The sequence below is a fragment of the Tachypleus tridentatus genome, chromosome 1, assembly GCF_004210375.1.
Source record: "Tachypleus tridentatus isolate NWPU-2018 chromosome 1, ASM421037v1, whole genome shotgun sequence".
NCBI classification, from domain to species: domain Eukaryota; kingdom Metazoa; phylum Arthropoda; class Merostomata; order Xiphosura; family Limulidae; genus Tachypleus; species Tachypleus tridentatus.
In genome coordinates this window covers 137,267,032-137,290,642 of record NC_134825.1, presented here as the reverse complement: position 1 = coordinate 137,290,642, position 23,611 = coordinate 137,267,032, and the positions used below count along the sequence as shown (strand labels likewise).

The 23,611-nt window shown below is 34.0% G+C and overlaps 1 protein-coding gene across 4 annotated transcripts in view; it reads right to left on the bottom strand.

The window, feature by feature from the left end:
* Positions 1–12,112, bottom strand: part of Las (lipoyl synthase, mitochondrial) — a 101,941-nt gene extending 89,829 nt beyond the window's left edge. For all 4 annotated transcript variants that reach the window (XR_013013702.1, XM_076454275.1, XM_076454261.1 and 1 more), the window contains exons 1-2: positions 11,427–12,112; positions 4,106–4,269 (exon numbers count right to left, since the gene is read on the bottom strand). Coding sequence is in view for 3 of the 4 variants with exons in the window: in XM_076454275.1 (XP_076310390.1) it covers positions 4,106–4,269; positions 11,427–11,543 (281 nt within the window). In the remaining variant the exon portion in view is untranslated. The remainder of the gene's footprint in view (positions 1–4,105; positions 4,270–11,426) is intronic.
* Between the last annotated feature and the right edge of the window lie 11,499 nt (positions 12,113–23,611).

Here is a 23,611-nt window from a genome sequence, read left to right as displayed (position 1 = left end):
TCTGAGAAGAGGTGATATCATAGACCAAACAAAGGCCACAGGTGAAGATGGAGTTTGGTGATGTTGAGATGAAAAAAGTCTGATCAAAGCTGTTGGAAGAATCACCTGGACTGAGGTAATGGTAGGAGCTGTTTTGCCAATATGGGCCAGAGCAAAGGAAATGAGGACTGAGCAGGCAATAATAGAACAATAAGCAGTATGTGACAAGGAGTGGTTTGGATGAAGGAAACCACTTTGAATATGAGTCTGATTGGAAGGTAAACATACAAGTGAAGGTCCTTTTCCAATCCTGACTACTTGCATCCATTCTAAAAGCTGAAGAATGTAGTACTGGAGATTAAATGCAAGGAAGTTTGGCATTTCAGTGACTGACAAATGTATCTATATGTGGCATGTTCCTAGTTGAGAACACACCTACTGAAAAACTGGATGATGAATGGTCCACTCTGTTGGTAGGACTTAGTTGAGATGGGACAGGTAGTCTACAATCAGATTCATCCAAAGACCTGAAAAAATAAACAGCTAAGGGAGAGGTAGGATTCCATGGTGAATTAGTGTGCTACCAGAAAGATATTCAGCCAAGAAAGATCAATGATGGATCTCCAATATCTCATCTTTTGGGGGAAAATAAACAGATGCAAGTAAAATCCCAGGATAATTAGCACCATTCATTTGATAGCTACTTTGTGAAAAAGGTCTTGATCCAACTCTGTTAAAAGACTGTATGAGGCATGATCCCAAAGAAAAAAAAAATCAGAATAGAAGTAAGGGTAAGGAGCCTATATAAAAGATCCTCTTTACAAAACCTGTAAAACTCATGGACCTATTGTAAAGAGTTCCCAGACAATTGAAAACTCTTGTAACCTGACCCCTACATGCCCTTAAAAAGATATCCCACCACCATTAATCACAACCCCTGTATGAACAGAAAAAAATGAGTATAAGAAAGAAAATATTGGAGTATGGTAAAAAATGGAGAGAGAAAAATGGGCAGTGGAAAACTTAACATGTGAAAGTTGGGCAACAATAGCAGAATAAGATAAATGAGAGGCCAGGATCAGAAGGATAAACACAGCTTTGCCACATTGACCAATGACTCTAAAGACTCAAGGTGACCCCTAAAGATTGTTTTGTGAAGAAATAGTGATGACAATGATCTCTCTAATAAAAAGGCAGAAATGCAGAAGTAGTACTATTTTGAAATTTTCAACCTTTTTTTATTCATTTGTGTCCATAGCAGTACAACAGAAGTCATATCAATCTCCAGGCCTATCTTATCAAGGATAATGTAGTCCGGAAACCTAGTTTTTCAAATTCAAATTTGCAATTTGAAATATGAAATATTATCAAAAATATCAAATATAATGTTCCAAAAACTGATATACTTTATCTGACTTCCTAACAAAGTCAAAAATAAGTTAACAATGGCAAACAAACAAAGAATATTTACAGTTTCATAACCTATTATCTCAAAGGCTTTAGGCTCAATCACATTCCATACATTTAAATATTCTCTTTCTAATGGTTAGAATAATCCTTCAGCAAATGTCATAAACAATTATTGATAATTTTGTAAAAAATAGAATATATTTGGAAATACATGGCACTCAGCTTTCAGTTTATTACTTGTATATCTGTGAAACAAAAAAGTTTTGATAATAAAATTGACATTTTAGCTTGGGAATATACACTCTTGTGCAAATTAATTGAAACAAGACAGAAAATTACAATTTTTTCAATTTTTTGCATTTTATTTCTGAGACTCCAAATCTTACTCACAAATTAATACATGATATGACAGCCTTTATTTTTCAGAAGATCATTAATCCGCTTTGGCATCGATTCCACGAGTTGAATGAAATCTTTACTAATTTTTGGATTGTGGTACCACACCTCAATTATGGCCTCAATTAGATTATCTTTCATAATACAGTCTTTTCCCTGAAGTCTTTCTTTACAAATTGCCCAAAGATTTTCAATAGGATTTAAGTCCAGAGAGTTTCCAGACTAGTCCAGCACCTTTATCCTTGTTGTAGTCATAAAATTCTTCACAAGTTTCGATGTACAGCACGGAGCCAGATCTGGAAATCTCTTTTTCAACTCTGGAACGACTCTTCTCTGCAAAACTTCAATGTACTGTAGTCCTCGCATCATACCTTCTACGCTACGTAAGCTTCCAATGTCATAGTAACTGATAAAACCCAAAATATCTTCTTCAAGGGATGTTTTACAAACTGATTGATGTGAGATTCTTGAAGTTTCTCACCTGGAGATCTGCGAACATGCACACTTCTTTGACCCTGTATGAAGAAATGAGTCTCATCACTGAATAACACCTTCCTCCATTGTTCTTGCATCCAATTCTTGTATTTCAGATTCCATTGATACCTTTTTTCTCCATTGAGTTGGTAAGAAATTGTTTTTTGACTGGCCTCCTTGCCCTTCTAACGCAATTTCGAATAACGTAATATTCCTCAAAATTTTGTCATATATTCCAAAAATAGATCGACCGTACTGCAAAACACAGCTAATGACACTGTCTGTGTGAAAAAATGACTATTAAAGGAAGTCAGTGGGTCCAGCGAGCCTACACCGGCCGCCATGCTGAAAATATTGTAAAATGACCATTTGTTTCAATTAATTTGCACAAGGGTGTGTATATATATATATATAAAATTATAAAATCCCATGAAATATCAGGAGGTCATGTACAGGTAGAAGCACTTAAAATGGGCAATACAGTGCGAAGAAGACACAGTGATATATGCAAAAGGCAACTGAGAATTTATTGCATAATCTCTTTTGAAATTAGTAAATTGCAATTTATATGAACTTTTGAATTATAAACTACATTTTGATGCCAAATTTACTGACATACATTGATAATGAAATAGTTTAACTAAATTTTAAATGTAACCTAGTAAAACTATCATGACAAGTGCACTTTGACATACCCATAAGTATAGCAATGAGGGAAGTATGGGAGTTTTTAAACCATATTTCAGGAATTTTGTCTAAAATGAAATGTACAGAAAACTTTGAACTTAAAAGAAATGCAGCACCTCAATTACTTAAAATCAAATTCTTTTAACTTTCTTGTTTTGTTGTAAGCATTCGAAAAGGTAGAAGTTTTGGAATCCCATCAAATATCTGAATTTGTACTTTTTAATATAAGGTTCTTTCTGTTATGTACATTCAAACTAATCATATAACAGCTTCACAACATTATTTATAATTACTTTCATATTAAAAATTAGCAAAAAAACCACAATCTATAACACCTTTTATTATACAAACTTGTTCATTCTGCAAATTCAGGTGGTAAAGTTTCTTTGTAATTAATATATATTTAAAATAATTAAGTCTATTTGGTTATCTACTCAGTGCAATAAAAGATAATAAAGATTAACTATTTCCCAGTAATACCTTTACAATCTTATACAAGCATAATTTTCACTTGAATTACCTACTTTTTAACTGATAGTTCTACAACAAATGTTTAATGCATAATGAATCTACCTAAACTATAGACAGTATATAACCACATTAGTAGCTGCAAATTGACAGGTTATATTAATAAAATAGAGGAAAGGCTGTCTCACTACTATTATACATTGCTTACATTTTCACAAACCCATAATAGTATACAAATTGTTTGTTTTTTTCCTATTTAATACATACTTACAGTTGTTTGTTGGATGAAGTTTTCACTGGTAATATACAAATATTTGTATTTTTGCTACAGGCAAGTCTACATCAACTCAATGACTCGATCTTTAGCCACCAGAATCAAGAAGCATAAGTATAACAGCCCTATCAATAACTTTTGAATTTACAGCCACATAAGCAAAGACTACAGCAAATAACCAAACAGAATAACAGACTCAGCAAATGATATATGGATGCTACGAAAAAAGGAAACACTCCTAATTCATAACTTATAACCTAATATGAACAATCAACTAGCAACATCACTGCATCTCAAATTATGATCAATTCATTGTGCCTGAGTTGAGCAAAAAGTGAAAACTTCATCCAACAAACAACTGCCACAACAGTGTGGTTATTTTCTGTTGATAAACAAATACTATGGAAATATGCACACCTTGTCGATTCACCTTTTTCTCGTTTCAGTTTTTCTTTGTAATCTGTATACGTTGATCCTCTTGGAACAACTCCTGCTATAAAATCTTGTAGGTCAGGTCCACCATCTATAGGCTCCTTCTGAAAGCCCGTATCACATTGACAGGAAAGATGTATTCCTAAAACCTATAAAGTAAGTGATACTTCTTGGCAATTATTATAAATTTTAATTTTTTCTTAACTTTTTGTTGAGGAATAGTTAAATGAATTGTCTAGTAACAAGTAATGCAATCTATGATTTATTTTACAAAGCAATGATGCAAAAGGTTAACATAGTCCTCACCGAAAAAAGTATTTCAGACAGAAACTTATTTCTCTGCAAAGAGCTATTCCCTCATGCACTTCTCAAGAATTCTGTATGTCACAAGTGTTAGACATAAATCCCACTAAAACACATACTGTGAGACTGTAACAGGCTAATAATCATTAGATAATAGTCCTCAACAAATTAGAGAACAATGTATTCTCCATGTGCAATAAACCCTGTTAACACTATCATTAAAACACACCAATTCTTGATGAAGTAAAAAAACAACAAAAAAAACCTGAATTACAAATTACAAATGCTTCTGTGGATGGAATTTTTTTTGTGTGAATATTTCTGTATGACACACATACATGTCAAATAAAGAAAAGACATATACATCAGTGAATGTCTAATGTAAATCACATTGGAATGATTCACTAAATAAAGAAATCAAAACATTAAAGACAGAAATGCATTCCAAGCTACAATACATGATGTAGAAATCACTGGTTTGTCTTATCTACACAAAACTGATGTGAGCACAGCAGAGAGAAAGGCTACAGAAAATTTACATTATCTACACCTACTACAGGAAGTTACTTCTAAAATACATACAGATAGGCTACCATTTAATTGGTTTTTACCATAACTAATTATTATTTTAGTTCTGGTTTTGGACTGATAAATATTGGAAATAAATCAATTAAATGCAGGATCTTCGTGTAAAGAAAGCATGTAGTGCACTTTATCATCATTTTATCATAGTTCAGAAATGATGTATAATGTGTAATAAGATTATTTTAAAAGAGAACTCATTAGTGATGAAGTAATAGCATTGTTCAAAGATATTCTAAATTGAATGTTAACCAGAATATATAAACTAAACAAAGTCTGGAAGTTTGTTATGTAATGTGCTGGGTGATAATTTGTTTGTTACGGATATAGATCTAATGCCTATCATTAAAGGTTTAATCCATGAAGAGTTAATTTGCTCAGAACAAAGAATTAATGCTTTTAATGTAGAAGCTTTTCATAACAGTTTTGGTACTGTAAACTTAAGTTAATGGGATGTTCAAACATTTTGAATTAAAATGTTATATGTTATTTTATATCTCAGTCTCTAAGTTGATTATTTATTCTTACCATAAACTTCCTCAAGCTACTGACTTATATACTCCACTCACAACTGCATATAACTTACATTTTTATTAATTAATTTGCAACTGGCATTAAATTTGAACCCTAAATGACTAGCCCACACAAATGGGTCATTCCATATCAAATCATCCAAATTTTGGAAAATTTTCCAGGTGACCCTCTCAGAATGCCTTGAAAAAATTCATGTGTTCATCTACCCATATAATGAAAAACTGCTCAAAATTAGATCAATATCGCTAATACTTTCTGATTATACAGCCCTGTAAAATTCAATTAATTTTTTTATTTTTGGCAAATTTGTTTTAGGGCAACTTTGGGGGCTTAAAGCTGCAAGAGTAATGGTGGTAGAAGGCTGAAATTTGCTACACTGACTGAATTAATCCCACAGAATTTAAAAATGGTCTCAAACCAAGTTTATCTCTCTTAGGATTTGTATACTGAGGCAGCAAAATCACCTGAAAGCCCAAAATCATAATAAACATTGGGTTTATTTAATAAGCCATAACTCTAAGACTTAATATGATACAAAGCTGAATTTTTTTTTTAATTTCCTATAACATATCAGTTGATGAATCAGCAATTATTGTAATTAAAAGTCTATTAGATCTCCTGTAAATAAATTTAGTTGCATGCAACTTTTTATGATTTTGCTAAAAATAGCATAAAATTTATAAATCCCATTGAAATATTCTAATCAGCCTTTACCATATATTCTTACATCTCTGGACATGATATCAAGATATCAGTGTTGTTAGCATGTGTGTTCTGTCAGATTGTCTGAAACACGAACCAGTAGCTGTTCATGCTTTCATTACCACAATATTAAGCAATGTTAAACAGAAATATCCAAACACAGAAAAGAGAATCTATTTCAGCAATGGTGCAGCTACGTAATTCAAGAATTTTAAAAATCTTTGCTCCCATTTTGAAATTATTAGTTGTCTGCTTAATGGCAATTTTTTGCCACTAGTCATGGAAAAAATCCATGCGATGAGTATGGGGGGTATGGTGAAGCGGCTAGTCGCTCAAGCCTTCAATTGCCAATAAATAATCAAATTTTAAGTGTCTCTGATATGTATCATTGGGGAAAGGACCACATTCAAGGCATTCAGTTCTTTCTTGTCAATCAGGAATCAGTCCTGCAGAATTGTATAAAGTTTGATCTACTTGAGCACTTTGAAAAATACAAAACTGTGTCAGGTATTAGGTCACATCATAACTTTATTCCTCACTCTACCAACAAATTCTATATGAGAAGGCTATCAGATGATGATGTGTACACAGTTGTAACTGTTGGTAGTAACAGTGAAAGTGATGCTGCAGCAGCTCAAATATGGTCTAATGATAGCAATGACAATTATCAGCCAGGGGAGTATGTGGCATGCATATACAATCATGAATGGTATGTGGGAAACATAAAAGATAGATCACCTGAACATTTAGATGTGTTGGTGTCATTTATGAAGAAGTCAAGAAATGAACTGTTCTCATGGCCTGCAAGGTCACGTAAAGATGAAGGCTGGATTCCTTTCCAACATATTCTTTGTCTGATAAGTGCACCTCCTATGCAAGGCAATAGTACTTGCCACTATGTTCTAAGTCAAAGTGATCTCAACATAATCAAACTCCAATTTCAAAAATTTATTCAAGCTGTCTGAACAAAGCAATGTTTATTTGATGTTGTTAAAGCTAATTTATCGCCAAAGCAGGTTTTGAAACATTTCATTCTCACGATTATTGCAGTTTAGTGTGACTATAATCTTTCTCAGTTATCCCCTGTTGTAGCACTGTGCTTTTTTGTGTCTGATTTACCTTTATATTTATTATATTATGAATCTTAAACTCAGCCACATCTGCATAACTGTAAGGCACACACAATATATTTGCATTGTCGTGTGATCTAATTAGTTATGCCAATAAACTTGTTCAGAAATGAATTAATTCTTTCTTGTTTCTTACAACTTCATTATTTAACATTGTAGAAAATGCAATGATGTTGTCCTTAAATTCCTCTGTGGATTCTGCTACTTCATTATGGTAAGCTGAATTTTCAAAACTGAACTGATCCATATATTCCTAAAACTGCTGGAATCAACAAAAAATTACAATATCTGGGACAAATAAAAGGCCAACAGTTTTTGGAAAAAACTAAAAGGTCAAGTTCTATGACATGACATAAAAAATTCCAAAAGTCAAAAAAGACACCAAAGATCATTTACATACAATACATTCTTGAACATTATGAATAATGAAATATACTCTGGAATACTCCAAAATAAGATAGAATGTGCTAGAATATTCCATAGAAATAAGTTATAAAATGTCAGAATAATCAAAAATCTTCCAGAATTACATAGAATATTCTGGAACATTCTAGAATTTTCATATCATGAAAATATAATGTGAGCTAAAAAACACAATTTCAACTATTTTAAGCAACCATTAAATTATTATAAATGGATAAAATTGGGTGTAAATTATTAAGTTATATATTGTAACAAAATGAGGAAGTGAAAGCATTGTAAATCTAAACTTCAAAAATTAAGATCACCATCACATTATACACACCCCTCAACTGCTTATCTCATAAAGTAAATGACCAACAACTCACCAAAACACATGATTAGATCCTGCCCAGCCAGAGCCAAGAGATGTTCCTATTATTGTTGCATACCAAAGCTTTTGTCACATTCCACTTTTGTAGATTCTTTCACTATTTAATATAGCATCTTCTCTATAATTTGGCAGCCTTTCCTCGCAGTTGATGGGCAAGTTAGTTCACATCAACTAGCACAAACTTTAACTACTTCACATATTTGCATGGGCACTGTTAAATGTTTGTCTAACTGAAGAACCACACATAATGTGTACAGGAGGGAAGACTTCTTGACCAAACATTAGCATTTTCTGCAAATAACCTGTAGATATCCATTCATTTTCATTGTACAACATCACATTATCAGGTAAATGTTCAACCAAGTATGTCAAACTGAGATGAGCAAACAAAGTAAGCATGAACTTGGTACTTGGTATCATCCTACCACTAAACCATTCGATTGAGTATGATAAAGGTGAAGTCTGTGACATCACCACACCCAAAACACTGTACAGACTCTGAGAATATTTGGCTGTTAAAGTTAGTTTCTTGATTTAAATGGAACTTTAAATAAGGCTGTCCATTGCTCCACCTGTACATCAATCATGGACTGTGCAGGCATATCTATCAATTAATGGATAAGCCTCTGGCTCTATGTGAAGTAGTTGATGATCATAAATAAATATAATAGGCCTCTAAACATCTCTTAGCTGTGGCTACGAAATATTCTAGACCCACTGTCAGCCTATAAGTTATTCAACAACAATCTAAGTAAATACATTGTGTGGGTATTTTTTTCAAAGACACTTTTAACTTTAAATCTATTCTTTCTTGATCAACAAACCATAGTCTTAATGGTCAGTTTTGATGTAATCTTCCTCTTCAGAAAAGTCCTAACTAACGATGTGTGTAACATAGCTTTAGAACTTCACATCCTAGACCCCAATCCATTAATACACACCCATCAGCAACAAATTAGCATTTCCTACAGAATTCACTTCCACCAAAACTAACTTTACAATCAATGGCCAAAACTACTTTAAAATATATGGCTTAAGTATGGGCAATTTCATGTCACCAGTTCTAGTTAACAGTTTCATGACATAGATTAAATTTTAAGTGATCAGTTCAGCCTTACACCCACAACTATACTGGTACACATAAAATTGAAACTCTATAGCCCGAATGCTTTTGAAAGGTAAACAAAGAAGGTCAAAACATTGTTCTGTACATTAATTAAAGTTTTAATACCAATACCAGCCATCTTTAGAATACAATATCCTAGACTATTCTTTGTAAAGGAGAACCAAAAATTCTTTGCTGGAGTTTACCACCTGTTTTCATTAATATTTCCTCTAGGTGATACACACCATACATTAATCATAATACTGCTGAACACATTGACTTTTTGGATTGAAAGTCAGTCTCTTGACTTGAAGTTAGAAGCAGACTACCCTGCTGTTTGTTAGAAAACTGAAACTACCAGACCCAACTTCAAATATAAAAAGAATCAAGAGAATATGAATTAGAGAACATCTAGATGCAAGTGATCACTGCTTTATTAGGTTCAGTGTTTGCTGCATACGGAGATAAGGAATAAAGATATTTAGGTTACAAATTTTGAAAGGAATAAAACAATAATTATTTGTTGTGAATGGAGCAGCTGTGTTATTTGGTAACACTGATCAAACAAGAACAATTTTTAAAGGATAAATTTTTTAAAACATTCAAGGTAAATGTATTCATTATGAAGAGAAAAGGGTAGCTGCAAGTGAAAACCAGATTGGCTCACTTAGTTTGAGAAATAAAATTAAAGAAAAGCACCATATATTTTAGAAATTTAAAATGACTGGTAATACAGGAGTTTTACAAGATTATGGCATATCACAAAATTTAGTGAAACATGAAGTTAGGACATGGAAAAGGATGTATGAGAAAAGGTAGCTGAAAAATGTGAAATTTAACAGTTAGAGCGTTTTTACGTACATAACAATTAAAAAAATGTTAGCATGGGAGTAAGACCCTTGAGCAATGATAGAGGAATGCTAGTATCTTATGATCATGAGATGGTTGAATTATCAAAATTTACTTTTTCTTCAGTTCACATTATTAACAAATATTTAAGCAGCATTCTAAATCATGAACAGTTGATAAATGGAAACAAGATCAAACAAGATGACTACATTAATTCTGAGCTGGTTGATAACAAAGTGAAAATTTAATAAATGATAAGGTACCTGGGATATATGTTTTCCAAAGGGTTTTGATGGTTAAAGAGTGGATATGTTAACTGCTTACTACTGGTTTTCATTGATCTTTGAAGAATGTACAGGTACCAGTAATGAAATATCACTGTTTTTTCTCTTTGTTGTATACAAGAGAGGTTTACCAAACATTCATAACCCTGATTATTGTGTGGGAAATATAAGAGCTCACCTAGTTCACGTACAAATGAATTAATTAACTTTCATCCTCATAACATTTTAATGGAGGTCCAAATTCAGATCTGGTAGCCTATAATTTTTGGTAGGTTGATAATGGAAAGATCCCTATAACCTGGAGAGTTGCTGCTAGTGTTAGGCTGATTTTTAAAGATGATAAGATATTCTCAAAATTGCAGACTCTTACATCTCTAGTGAAAATAATTTATAACTTCCAGTATACTATGAAGATTGATATATTTTTCTCATGAAGATAAGTTTTGTGTGCCACATAGTTTGCAATTTCCACACTTTCATACAAAGTCCTGAGGCTTTGTATGCAGTGTCAAAATATATAATTTATGCATGTATTCATCGATATAAAAGCTCATAAAAATAAGCAACCAGTGACTGGTAAGCAAAGTTCAACTGACTTAATTAAGTAGTAAATTATAAATGACAGCCAGTGGCTACCCTATGTGTGTGTGTGTGTGGTTGAATAAATTAATAAAGTTCACACTCACAGATTATTTCATTTCCTTCTCACTGCCTTTAAAATGAGGAGAGACAGGAATATAAGTTAAACATTCTATTTATATTTTTACTGAAATACATGAAAAACCAAACTCAAGCCTTGGCCATATGCTCTTAACTTTAAACTTTGAATTGAAAGTTAATTCTTCAGACTGTATAAAGTAAATGCAACTTGCAAGATATCATTATCATTAAAAAAAAAAAAACATTATACAATGTTATTTATCATTATTGTACGAGTATGGCTGCAACTGATGTATTGGTAGTTACACAAAACATAATAGTAACAAGAGAAATATGCGTGATAACATACACAGAATTAACTCACATTCGTTTTGTCTTTGAACCGTTTTGTTACTGAATCTCTAAAATCAACCTGCGAATGTGAAAGTTGTGTAGGCTTATGCCTAAAAGTAAATAGATTGGCTTTACCCAATCTGAACATTATCAATATGTGCGTTGATATAACAACTCTGAAAAGATTAAATTATATTTTTATAACTAATACTACAAATTAAAATTTGGAATTCCAAAACTATATTACACGGACTGTTTCAAACCTTTTTTATTTTATATATAACGCATTTAAGAAAATTCTACACATCCAGTTGCTGTTTACTCTCTCTTTCTAAAGCAGTACAACGTTAAAACCTCAAACAGTGAATGACTATTTATTGTGTGTCTCGTTTATCGACTCATAATTTTATTTACTTTTTGAAACTTAATTTTTTTTAAATCTTCATAGTTTCATTATCGTTCTATCTCATAAAAAGAGAAAATTAGCACAATGGCTGGAAATTTTCATCTTTCCAGTTTTTATAGTCCCCGCTAAAAAAAGAAAGAAAATTAAAAATTGTTAACATTTCAATATCTTAATTTATTTCATTAAGAGTAAGTAAAATAGGTACGGCGCAGCTAGGATAAAACTGAAAGTTTACAAATTTATGAAAAAATATACGTATGTAATAATATGACCGTTTTGTAGACGGGTTTTCTTTACGTCAACGAAGCCACGTAGTGAGCAAAATTGACCCCATAAGGTTGGGTATCAAACTGAGGTGGAATAATTATGATGTTATTCTCTCAAGTAAACCATATTGGAAGCACACTTCCTTGTAAACTTAATCACAAATGGTAAAGTTGTTTTTTTCTTGAGTATCATTATATGCAATAATTTGATACTTTAAACTTCATCAGTTTTTCGTTTTGGTCCACATGTAGTTCATATCATCATGTTCGACTGAGTAATCATTTAAACTTTTAGAGTTACAAGGTGAACACCTTGTAGTTCTATTCCTAACTCAACGCACATAGAAACATGCCATCATAAAATTCTTTTCGGGGTATATGAATATAAAATATCCTTCTATGTACTCTGAAGACGGCTGATAAGGGTATTAAGTCTTTAATTAAAATAAAGTGTACAACACCGTTTCACTTTCCTAGGTTATCTTCAGGTTAAACGAGAGCTCTATATTTTATTTTAATTAAAGTTTTAATATGCATTCTAGCTTTCTTTTGAATATATATTTTTCTTCAAGTGGGTTTCTCGTCATCATGAATATCTTTTTTTAAATCTTTTTTCAATATTTATAACAAATTTACTGCTGCACATTTATGTTAGTGCTTAGTGTATATATTTTTTTCTTGTATAAAATGTATATAACTGACTGTGTATTGCACAATTCTCGCCTGTTCTCCAAATTTGTAGAAGATTCTGGAGCGTTAGAATCAAGAGTGTACAATGTGTTTATGAAATACTAGTGATTGACAGTATTGTTGCCAAGCCAACTTTGGTGAATGTTCTATAGTCTTCAGTGATTTCTATAAAGAGCAGCTAGTGAGAGACAGTAGAACAGTATTATTATTGGACATTTATTGCCAGTGTGCTATAAACCTCGAAAGCCATAATTGTGATTAACGTCAACTAATCAGAAAACTACAGAATTTGACCAGGAACGTTTGTACATTTCGAATATTACGAACTGTTCGACTTCAGTGAATTACATCTACGAGGATATTAAATATTTCTGCTACGAAAAGTCAGCTTGTAAGGAGTAAGGCCAAACAAGAACCAAGCTATCTAGCTTAAGCGAAATGTAACAATATCAACTCAGAACTGATTTACTCATCGTGAACCTGGATCGTCGATGAAATATTCAGTTCTAGATCGGATATAAAGCTGAGTATTGTTTATAAGTTTGTAAAATTTTGGACATAAACCATAATTTGTAACAACTATTAGCAATAATCCTTACCATAAATTGTATTGTTGTTTTGTTCGTATATTAAAATATTTTTGTCTTAAAATAGAAAATTGTGTGTATCAATCTTGTTATAAATATTATAAATTTCATATATATTAACATTTAATTAACTTCTAAATTAAAATTAAAATTTCTGGCTATTTGAAGTCTTAATACCTAGTGCAGTGGTACCTCGGTTCTCGAACGACTCCCTTCTCGAACAATTCGGTTTTCGAACATATTGTTTGAGAAAAAAATGTCTCGGTTGTCGAACATAAACTCGGTTCCCGAACCAAGCTGTTGTGGCTTGAACCCCCGAGAAAACCCGACTGATGACCCGAACGACCCTTCAACCATTTTCGGTCCACGCCAAGCTTGCCCAAAACATTTTACCCGCACCTGTCGCTCAGTCCACACCCCCGCTAAAATCTGCTGTGAACGTTCTCGTTTTTATTTTTATTTTTTGTTGTTGTTTTTCTAAATATTCTGATTAAATAAGCCACCACGGGGTCAAAGAAGGATAATGAAAGCAGCAAACCAAAAAGAAAAGTTGTTAGAGCCACAATACAGGTGAAAAAGATCTCATAGCGAAGTATGAGAGTGGTGTTTGCGTGTCTGACCTTGCTACACAGTTTGGTATGGTGAAGTCTACAGTCTGCACCATACTGAAAAAAATGAGGTCATCAAAGGAGCTGATGTTGCAAAAGGAATGACAGTGCTTACAAAAAATGGGACAGTTACAAAGTTTTATGGAAAATTTTCACCCTGAGAAAACTGTAGCAAACCGCAGCATAAACCTTTTCAATGACAATGCCATGTCTTATTTTAGAAACATTTAAAATGCAGGCAGAAACAAACCTGATTATACAAGTTTTTAGAGAGAAATAGGTCCAGTGAGTCTCAAGCAGGTTGTAGCAGTGCAAAGAGACAGAAAAGAGAAATAACCCCAGAAGGAGAGTTACCTGACGTTTTTATGGTAGGTGACTACCCTTCAAAACAATAATAACCCTCCTACTCTCCACGTTTCTCACCACCTTTCACTTACGCCATCACCTCTCCTCAGCATAGATAAAGTGCAGTTACATTTCCATTTATTTTTTATTGTGTTTATAGTTTTTGTGGTTGACTTTATGCATGTAAGTATTATTATACAGGTATAAATAAGCAATATTTTTACTTGAAATGCTTCATAATGCGTAATTTTTGGAGGCCTGTAGCAGATTAATTTAATTTACAGTATTTCTTATGGGAAAAATTGATTCGGTTTTCGAACAGTCTTCTGAACCGAATTAAGTTCGAGAACTGAGGTACCACTGTATACGTAACATAATAAATCAGAGAATCGTCCGAAGTAAATTATAATACGTAATATAGAGTAGTTAATGCAAATATATTCTTTGTCTTGACTTGAATGACGAGAGATTTAGAACCTTATAGAAGTTCAAGAAAATTGTTGAAACAGCAAATTAGGACATCAAAACGGTTGTATGAGAAAAGATTGGTTGAAAATGTAAAAAATAACACTAAGGATTTCTTAAAATAAATTAAGGACAAACAAAATGTTAGAATGAAGCTAGGACCCTTGAGGATTGATAAAGGAAGGCTCATTTTTGATGATTAAGAGATGGCTGGGTTATTAAATTTTGTTTTTACTAACCAAGATTTAAACAATAATTCAAATATTGAACAGTTAATAGATGGAAACAAGATCAAACACGATGACTGCATTAATTCTGAGATTTTTAAGAACAAATCTGGAAGTTTAAATTACAGTAAAAATCCTAAGTCAGATAATATTTCCCCAAGTGTTTTGATGAACATTAAGGATTGGATAAGTAAGCCAATTGCTATTATTTTTTGGTACCTAGGATTGGAAATTAGCTAAGGGTGCTCCTCTTTTTAAGAGAGGTGATGAAAATTGTCCCATTACTCTTACTTTAGCTATGGAAAAAGTTTTGAAAAATCTGATAAAAGATGATTTGCAAAGTCATTTATCAATGTTTAGATTTTTATTGGATAATCAACATAATTTCACTTAGAAAAAATCTTACTTTACAGATCTTTTGAGATTCTTTGAAAGGTTACTCCTTTTGTCAATGAGAGTAAGGGTATAGGTTTGGTGTATCTAGAGTTCATAAAAGAGATATGTTGTCTGTATAGGTGTAGGAGATGAGTTAGTAAATTATATAGAAAGTGGCTGGAAAAAAGAAAGCAGAGGGTTGTTACAAATAGAGTTCAGTAAAGTGGATTACTTCAGGACTCTTTTTGATTTACATCATTCACATAGATGAAGAAATGGCCAATAAAATACTCAAATTTGCAGATGAAATTAAGGTCTTATGTGTTGCTAACTGTAAAATGGCATATGGGTTTTAAATACAATAAATGCAAGATAATGACTTACCATAATTTGAATTATAAATATGCTTTGAATAGGAATGACCTTAACAGTGCAATGAAAGAATAATAGTTGATCAGTCTCTTAAACCATCCAAGCACTGTGCTGTTCTTAGTGGTAGAGCAAAGATGATTTTAGGTTGTATCTAAAGAAATATCGAACACAAGTTTAAAGAGGTTATAATTTCTTTGTCACTGGTTAAGCCACATTTGGAACACTGTATTCAGCCTTAGGTTCCTTACCTGAGAAAGAAACATTGAATTGTTGGAAAGGATTCAGAAAAGTGTGACTAAAATGGTGCCTGGGATGAATAGGTTGTCATGAACGAAGAGACTAAAATTTCTCAAATTGTCTTTTCTTGAAAAAAAGAAGCGTTAAGGAGGATCTAATTAAGGTGTTTAATAATGTAAATGGAATTGATAGTGTTGATGTATCGTCTGTTTCATACTTAATAGTAAGAATAACAGAACTAATGAATAGGAGTCAATAGACAATTTAATATTTCTAACAGGATGATTGACCTTAGATTTGGTTTGCTTTGTTTTGAATTTTGCGCAAAGCTACTTGAGGGCTATCTGCACTAGCCATTCCTAGTTTAGCAGTGTAAGACTAGAGGGAAGACAACTAAACACCACCACCCACCACCAACTCTTGGGCTACTCTTTTACTGAAAAACAGTGGGATTTACCGTCACATTACAATACTGGCTGAGAAGGCGAGCATGTTTGGGGGCAGGGATTCGAACCCTCGACCCTCATATTATGAGTCGAGTGCCTTAAACACCTGGCCATGCCAGGCCGTGACCTTTTGAGTGGACTATCTTGGGATGCTGTGTAGACAACAAATCTAAGTGAGTTTAAAACAGTGGTTCTTAACCTGGGCTCAATCGAACCCCAGGGGTTCGGTGAGTCAGTCTCAGGAATTCGGCGGATGTCAAGTTTGTGTGTGTCCGTTCCGTTCACCCCACTCATATGATTCGTGACGCCATGCTCCACTTGGCCATCATTGGCTGCGGCTGATCACTTCACATCACCTGGTTTTAATATCTGTGATGCAGGGAACTCCGTGCGCATAGCAGTCGACTTGTGACTGTATTAATCGTGTGTCATTTGTGATTTTTCCCTAATATTTCAATCCCTTCATACTAACTATGTCGACCCAAAACAGAAAGTGGTCGGACGAATACGTACAATATGGATTCACGTGTATAACGGAACATGATGGGAGTCAGCGTCCTCAATGTATGATTTGCAATGCCAAGTTGAGCAATCCTAGTCTAGCACCGGCAAAACTAAGAGAACACTACCTAAAGCTGCATGGAGATGGGAAATACAAGAATACAACGCTTATTGAATTCAAGCCATGTTTTTATCCAGTATAACACAGGAAATGTCAGTGGGAGATGTTGACAACGCTAATGCTTGAACACAAATAATTAATAACTAGGTTCGATGAAAAGGCTACTTTGCCTGTTCTCGGCTTTGTACCCATAGACAAACCGATCCTCATAGCATCGTACGAAGTTGCGTACTTGATCGCAAAGCAGGGAAAACCCCACACCATTGGTGAAGCACTCGTAAAATCAGCTGCGTTGAAGATGGCAAATATCATGCCGGGAAAAGCTGCTGAAAATAAGTTATCCCAAATTCCTCTTTCAAATGACACCATCAGCAGCAGAATAGATGACATGAGCGATAACATCTTGGCTCAAGTAGTTGCAGATCTGATTTTAAGCCCAGCAAAATTCAGCCTTCAACTCGACGAGACCACCGAAGTTTCCAATCTAAGCCAGCTTGTTGTATTTATGCGCTATGTAAAGAACGACGAGATAAAAGAAGATTTTTTTTATTTTGTAAGCCTTTTATAACAACAACTAAGGCAGCCGACGTGAAGAAACTTGTGGATGACTTCTTCAGAGACAACGATCTTTCGTGGGATATGGTTTCTGAAGTTTGTTCGGATGGAGCTCCAGTCATGCTGGGACGAAACTCTGGTTTTGGTGCGCTAGTGAGAGCCGATGTACCACACATGATGCATGGTTCATTTTGTGCACTAATAAAATATCTACTTATGTTTGAATTTGAAAAAATCGTATTTTATATTTCCAATTACGAATGGTTCAGTGAATGCAAGCACGAAACTTCCGGGGTTCAGTACCTCTAACAAGGTTAAGAACCACTGGTTTAACAGAAATTTTGTAAAGTACAAGAATGATAAAGGTCTGGCTTTAAGAGTTTTAGATTCTATGTTGTCCCAGAATATTATGTTATGTTGTGACATCAGAAGATACCATGGATATTGTCATTAAAAGTGATCTTACTGAAATGCTATGAATTTAAAAAGGAAGTATTTGTTGGAAGTTTATGGAAGTCAAACCTGACACTGCAGAAACTGTACATTAGTTTGCAAAACATTTATACTGATACTTTACCAGATGGTCTGACGTAGCCAGATGTGAAAATAGTTTTGAGTTGCTAGTAGATCAACTAATATGTAAACTGTTTATAATCACATGCTCAATGACATGTCACTGTTCCTAAAGGAGAGATAGGACCAAAAGATGTTGATGAGATGATCAAGCTAGTAGAATAATATGCGGAAACCCATGGGGAGAGTATAACTGGCACGTTTAATAATATATAATTAAATTTAAAACCAGTGATGGCTGACTGGTAGCAAGAGTCTATCAAGGATGACAAAAGGTTACTAGATAAGAGCGAGAAGAGATGCAATGTTTTTTATTAAATGGGACTCATTACAAAGAAGTGCAAAGTCCAACACCAGCAGGAAACATCAGGAATGTTAACATAAAGCAGCTGGAACTATTTACAAACACAAAAGAAAGAGTGACAGTCACTATGAATGATACTTTCATAAGAAACAGAATGAGGACAACTAGTTACATTCACCACAAGAAGAAATTGTCATTTGCATTATTAAACAGTGCAATAAATCATAATATGCCACTAGGCAGAGGCTAGGTAAGGGATAAGAAAGTGAAGGTCCTTGAATACACTGAGCGCAGCAGACAGAACCAATCTAATATTTAATGACCAGATAATGAAAACATTTATTATAGCAAAAATAAAAGTGGACACTTTTTACTATGCGGGAGACCTTAAGGCTATATCTATGGAGGCACCTTTCTATGACTTGGTGATTGGTAATATATCAGACAGTACACTTTTCAAGGAACCATATAGAAAAGAGACTGATAAGGCATTTGCGGTTGCCACAAGAGCTCACAAACAGTACAAGATTCGATGCAGGTATTGAATGAACTATGGGTAAAAGACAAAGAGTCAGAAGTAAGAAACACATACCAGTATGTGTTGGGCCTCAGCAAATTGGCAGGTCTTCTCCAGTCAGAAGCACTTCAGTGACAAAAAGGACAAGTACCGACATTTGATAGTCTGACAGCTGTTCTTAGTTCTGCTCCCTTAAACAACAACAAACTACTCTGGAATAGAAAGGACCTATTTAAGTATTGGAACTTCTCAACAGAACAGAATATAAAGTGAATGGGAAGATCAATATCTATAATGCTAGCCTTTAAAAAGGTACCTAAAGATAGAGATTTAATTGGTGCATTTATTAAGATAAAGATCGATGTTGCTAATATAGCTGTCATGGATGCAAAACCAGAAAACAGTGACTTTATCATAAAATATGAAGATCTACTAGATCTAAGACCTCTGGGTGGAGGTAAGACATACAAAAGTGTCAACATCAGTAAAGGACTGACTGGCAAGCAAATAAAACAGCTACGAGATCTACGGTGCCGTCTGCAAATGTCTTTACAGACAGATCAGATTAGACAAAGCTTGTGCAACAGAAGATCGAGACTTCTACCAGAGAGCCAGTCAAAGTGAAGTTCTCTTATATGTTTTATGTGATGAAAGACCCATTGGTGGAGGAAGGTGAGGCAATGTTAGAAGCTGGAATTTTCAATCCTTCAAATTCAATGCACTATTCATCAGTGGTAATTATGAAGAAGAGGGGTAGACCAAATTGCTTTTGCATAGACTTCTGGAAGCTGAAAAAAGTTCGATTCTGAACCTATGGGAAACCCAGATACTACCATAGAAAAAACTAAATGGGACCAGGATCTTTTCAGAGATTGACCTCATTAAATGTTACTGGCAAATCTCAATGTAGACAGCATTTGTAGCATCACACAGGTGTTACCCATTTCAAAGAACTCCATTTCAGTTAGTCAACTAAGCAGCAACATCTAACCTCATAATGAGAACATGTTTCACAATACCACCAACATCAACCATGATGTGAATGACATTCTGACACACACTGCATGATGGGAACACCATCTGAAAGAAACTTAGAGAGCTGTTTATACGAATGGGAGCAGCAAGTAAGATCTTTTCTGAGACTAGCAAGATACTACAGGAAATTAATTTCAAACAATTCTGAATTTGCTGTACCATTGAGCAACCTGACGAAATAGGCCTCCCAAAGAGATGAAGTGGAAACAATCATACCATTAAGCTTTCCAGAAGTTAAAGAACATGTTTGGAATTTTGCCTATTCTTAGAATGCCAGATTTCAACAAACCATTCGTTCTTCAGGCTGATGTTTCTGATGCTAAACTTGCGGTAGTATTCTTACAAGAACATGAGGACAGTCTGTTTCCTGTAATATATGTAAATAAAAAGCTGTTGAGCATTAAGGAGAACTAATCCATGCTTCATCAAGAGTATTTGGATATCGTATATACCATTCAGAAGTTCCAGAAATGTTTACGTAACAAGAAAACTTAGTCATAATTTAGAGGTGCAAAATCGACAGTTTGAGGATTACGAGGTGTGTTTTATACCTCCAGAAATATGGGTTATGCATTAAAACCATTAAGGAACTTGCAAATGTCGTGCAGAATTTGTGTGTGAACTGCAAACAATCATTGTAAATGTTAGTTTAGTTATCACCATTAGATTCCATCTAGAACATAGGGCTGCAATCGCTTGCGGATTCTTCAACAAGTATTTAAGTGAGTAGGTTGTTAGCCCACTGCACCTAGCCGTCCCTAATTTAGCAGTGTAAGACTAGAGGGAAGGCAGCTAGTCATCACCACCCAACGCCAACTCTTGGGCTACTCTTGTACCAACGAATAGTGGGATTGACCGTCACATTATAACGCCCCCACGGCTGGGAGAGCGAGCATGTTTGGCGCGACGCGGGCGCGAAGCCGCGACCCTCGGATTACGAGTCGCACGCCTTACGCGCTTGGCCATGCCAGGCCAATCCTTGTATATAGCGTAAAAAAATTAAATATTTTTCTTGAATAAGAGCTTATTGTTAGATATATAAAAAGTTTTAGTGTAAGTGATAGTATTTAATTTATTTTGTGAATTAATTTCTAATGATTGTTTAGCTTTCAATGTTAGCAGTATGGAAGATTGATTATTTTAAAAGTGTTAGTTATGTCAAAGTTTTGGGACGTAACTCTGTACGATTCATAAATCGTGTTTGCAACTATATTGTTATCCGGGCCTCACTAATATTGTTGACGTCACCTTACTTGAGTCTTTGGTGTTTTTCTCATTACCTTAATTGAGTATTGTTAAGTCATCGTACCAGGTGGTGATTAGAAGTTACACTAACTAATTTAGATAGCTGAATTGGACCCTTCATACAAGAAAAATTCATATACTGGGCTACTAAATAGTGCTCTTCTACCATAATTGGAGCTAGAATGCAAACTCGAAGAAGTAAATTTATTTAACTTACCCCTAAATGGTAGTACCTAGTTTTTCTTATTTTTATTTTTGAATTATTTTTGTCTTTTTTACTTTGGATAGCAGTAACATTCCCACAACTATATGCAGATATAGATGTGGGACATTGTGGGTTTGAACACCCACATCTCACTCTCCTAATTTCAAATTCTGTCATTTCTGTTGCTATTCCTTTATTTTACTTCTTTATGTGAGACTGATGAATGGAGATTAAAATTAATAGATGGTGTATTCCCACCACAATGAGGGTCCTACTTTCACAATCTCCTTCAAAACTTAGGGTACATTTTATATCCCACATTATAGCTTGTACCCTGGGATTTTTCAATTAGTGCAGCGCTTTTTGGTTTTGTTTCGGTTTGTTTTTGGTTGTAACAAACTAATGTATATATATATATATATATATATATATATATATGCATGTGTGTACAGGTAACGGTGAGCATAAGTTAAGTAGAGAAAAGTGAGAGATGATTAGATAGATTTAGACTGAGCGATTGGCGGTTTAAATGGAATGGGCGAGTTATAAAGAAGTTAAACATTTAGTGAGAAAATATTAATTCAGTAAAATTCAAGATAAAAAGTAAGTTATAAAGTGTTCAGTCAGAAAGAAAGTAAGTAAGAAAATGTGTGAAATTATCCATAGTGTTTGTGATTAGCCATAATATGTGATATTTTAAAGTGAATTTCACAATTTAATATAGATAATGAGAAAAAAAATTGTCTTTTCAAAGGATGTTCTAATGTAATTAAACCAGTTAGCGTGAGTTTTTACCAAAATGAGACAATAATTTAAAACTCGAAATACAATTGTGGTAATCCACGGAATAACGTAAGTGAGCCTATCACAGATTGAACATAAAAACAATGTAGAGAAAAATAGTTCATTTTGCCAATTGGATTCTAAAGTAATTGAATCTCTCTGACTGGACTTTTGACAAGAAAAAATAATTAAGTAGAGTTTTAGATAAAACTATAGTTTTTTCTATATACGTTTTACTTGCTTTCCTTACATTATTTAAAAAAGAAGTAAATTGTGTGTTGTCCATTTATTGTTCCAATTTGTCACCAACAAGTCACAGACACCTACTGCATAAAAATCCTCATCCTAATGGCCTGGCATAGCCAAGTGTGTTAAGGCGTTCGACTCGTAATCCGAAGGTTGCTGGTTCGAATCCCGGTCGCACCAAACATGCTCGCCCTTTCAGCCGTGGGGGCGTTATAACGTGACGGTAAATCTCACTATTCATTGGGAAAAGAGTAGCCCAAGATTTGGCGGTGGGTGGTGATGACTAGCTGCCTTCCCTCTAGTCTTACACTGCTAAATTAGGGACGGCTAGCGCAGATAGCCCTCGTGTAGTTTTTCGCGAAATTGTAAAACAACTTAAACATTCAAAGAAACCTAGCATATCAGCTTCTTAAAGTGGTGGGATCACTACACAAGCAGAACAGAATGGTACTAAAGGTGTACATGCCATCTCTTATACGGAAAACATACTTAGTTCTGCTTTCGCCTAGACTGATTTATCAGTATCTCGATATCATTTGTAAAGTATTAAACCAATGGACCACTTCCAATGAACTCGGACATTAACATATTCAATAATGAAAAAGGCATTAATGCAAGCTACCTTTTTCACCCACCTAAAATCAAAGCCAAAATCTGTGTATACTTTTCTCCTTCCTCACAATCAGTTCTGGAGACAACTAAACACTCTTCAAAGGTTGTACCGCAATACTGACTGATATTATATGTGATCTATCTGTCTCAAGAATTGTCGTGTTGAATTCAGCATTAGCTAAATTCATTCTCTAACTGAAATCTCTCAAATATATTCTTCCCTGCAGGGACAGCAGTAAGTCTACAGATTTACAATGCTAAATTCAGAAAGTTCGATTCCCCTTGGTAGATACAGCAGATAGCCCGATATGGCTTTGATGTAAGAAAACATTTACACAAATATATCAAGCCGATGATCTCTCCATTAACTACATTTTAGATTATGTAAACTAATTCATGTACCTTCTTGAAGTGTCTGCTATACTAAAACATTTACCAAAGTCCTGCCTGCTTCTGTACCAACCATAAATTTTGTGTCTCATTCCTGTATCCCAA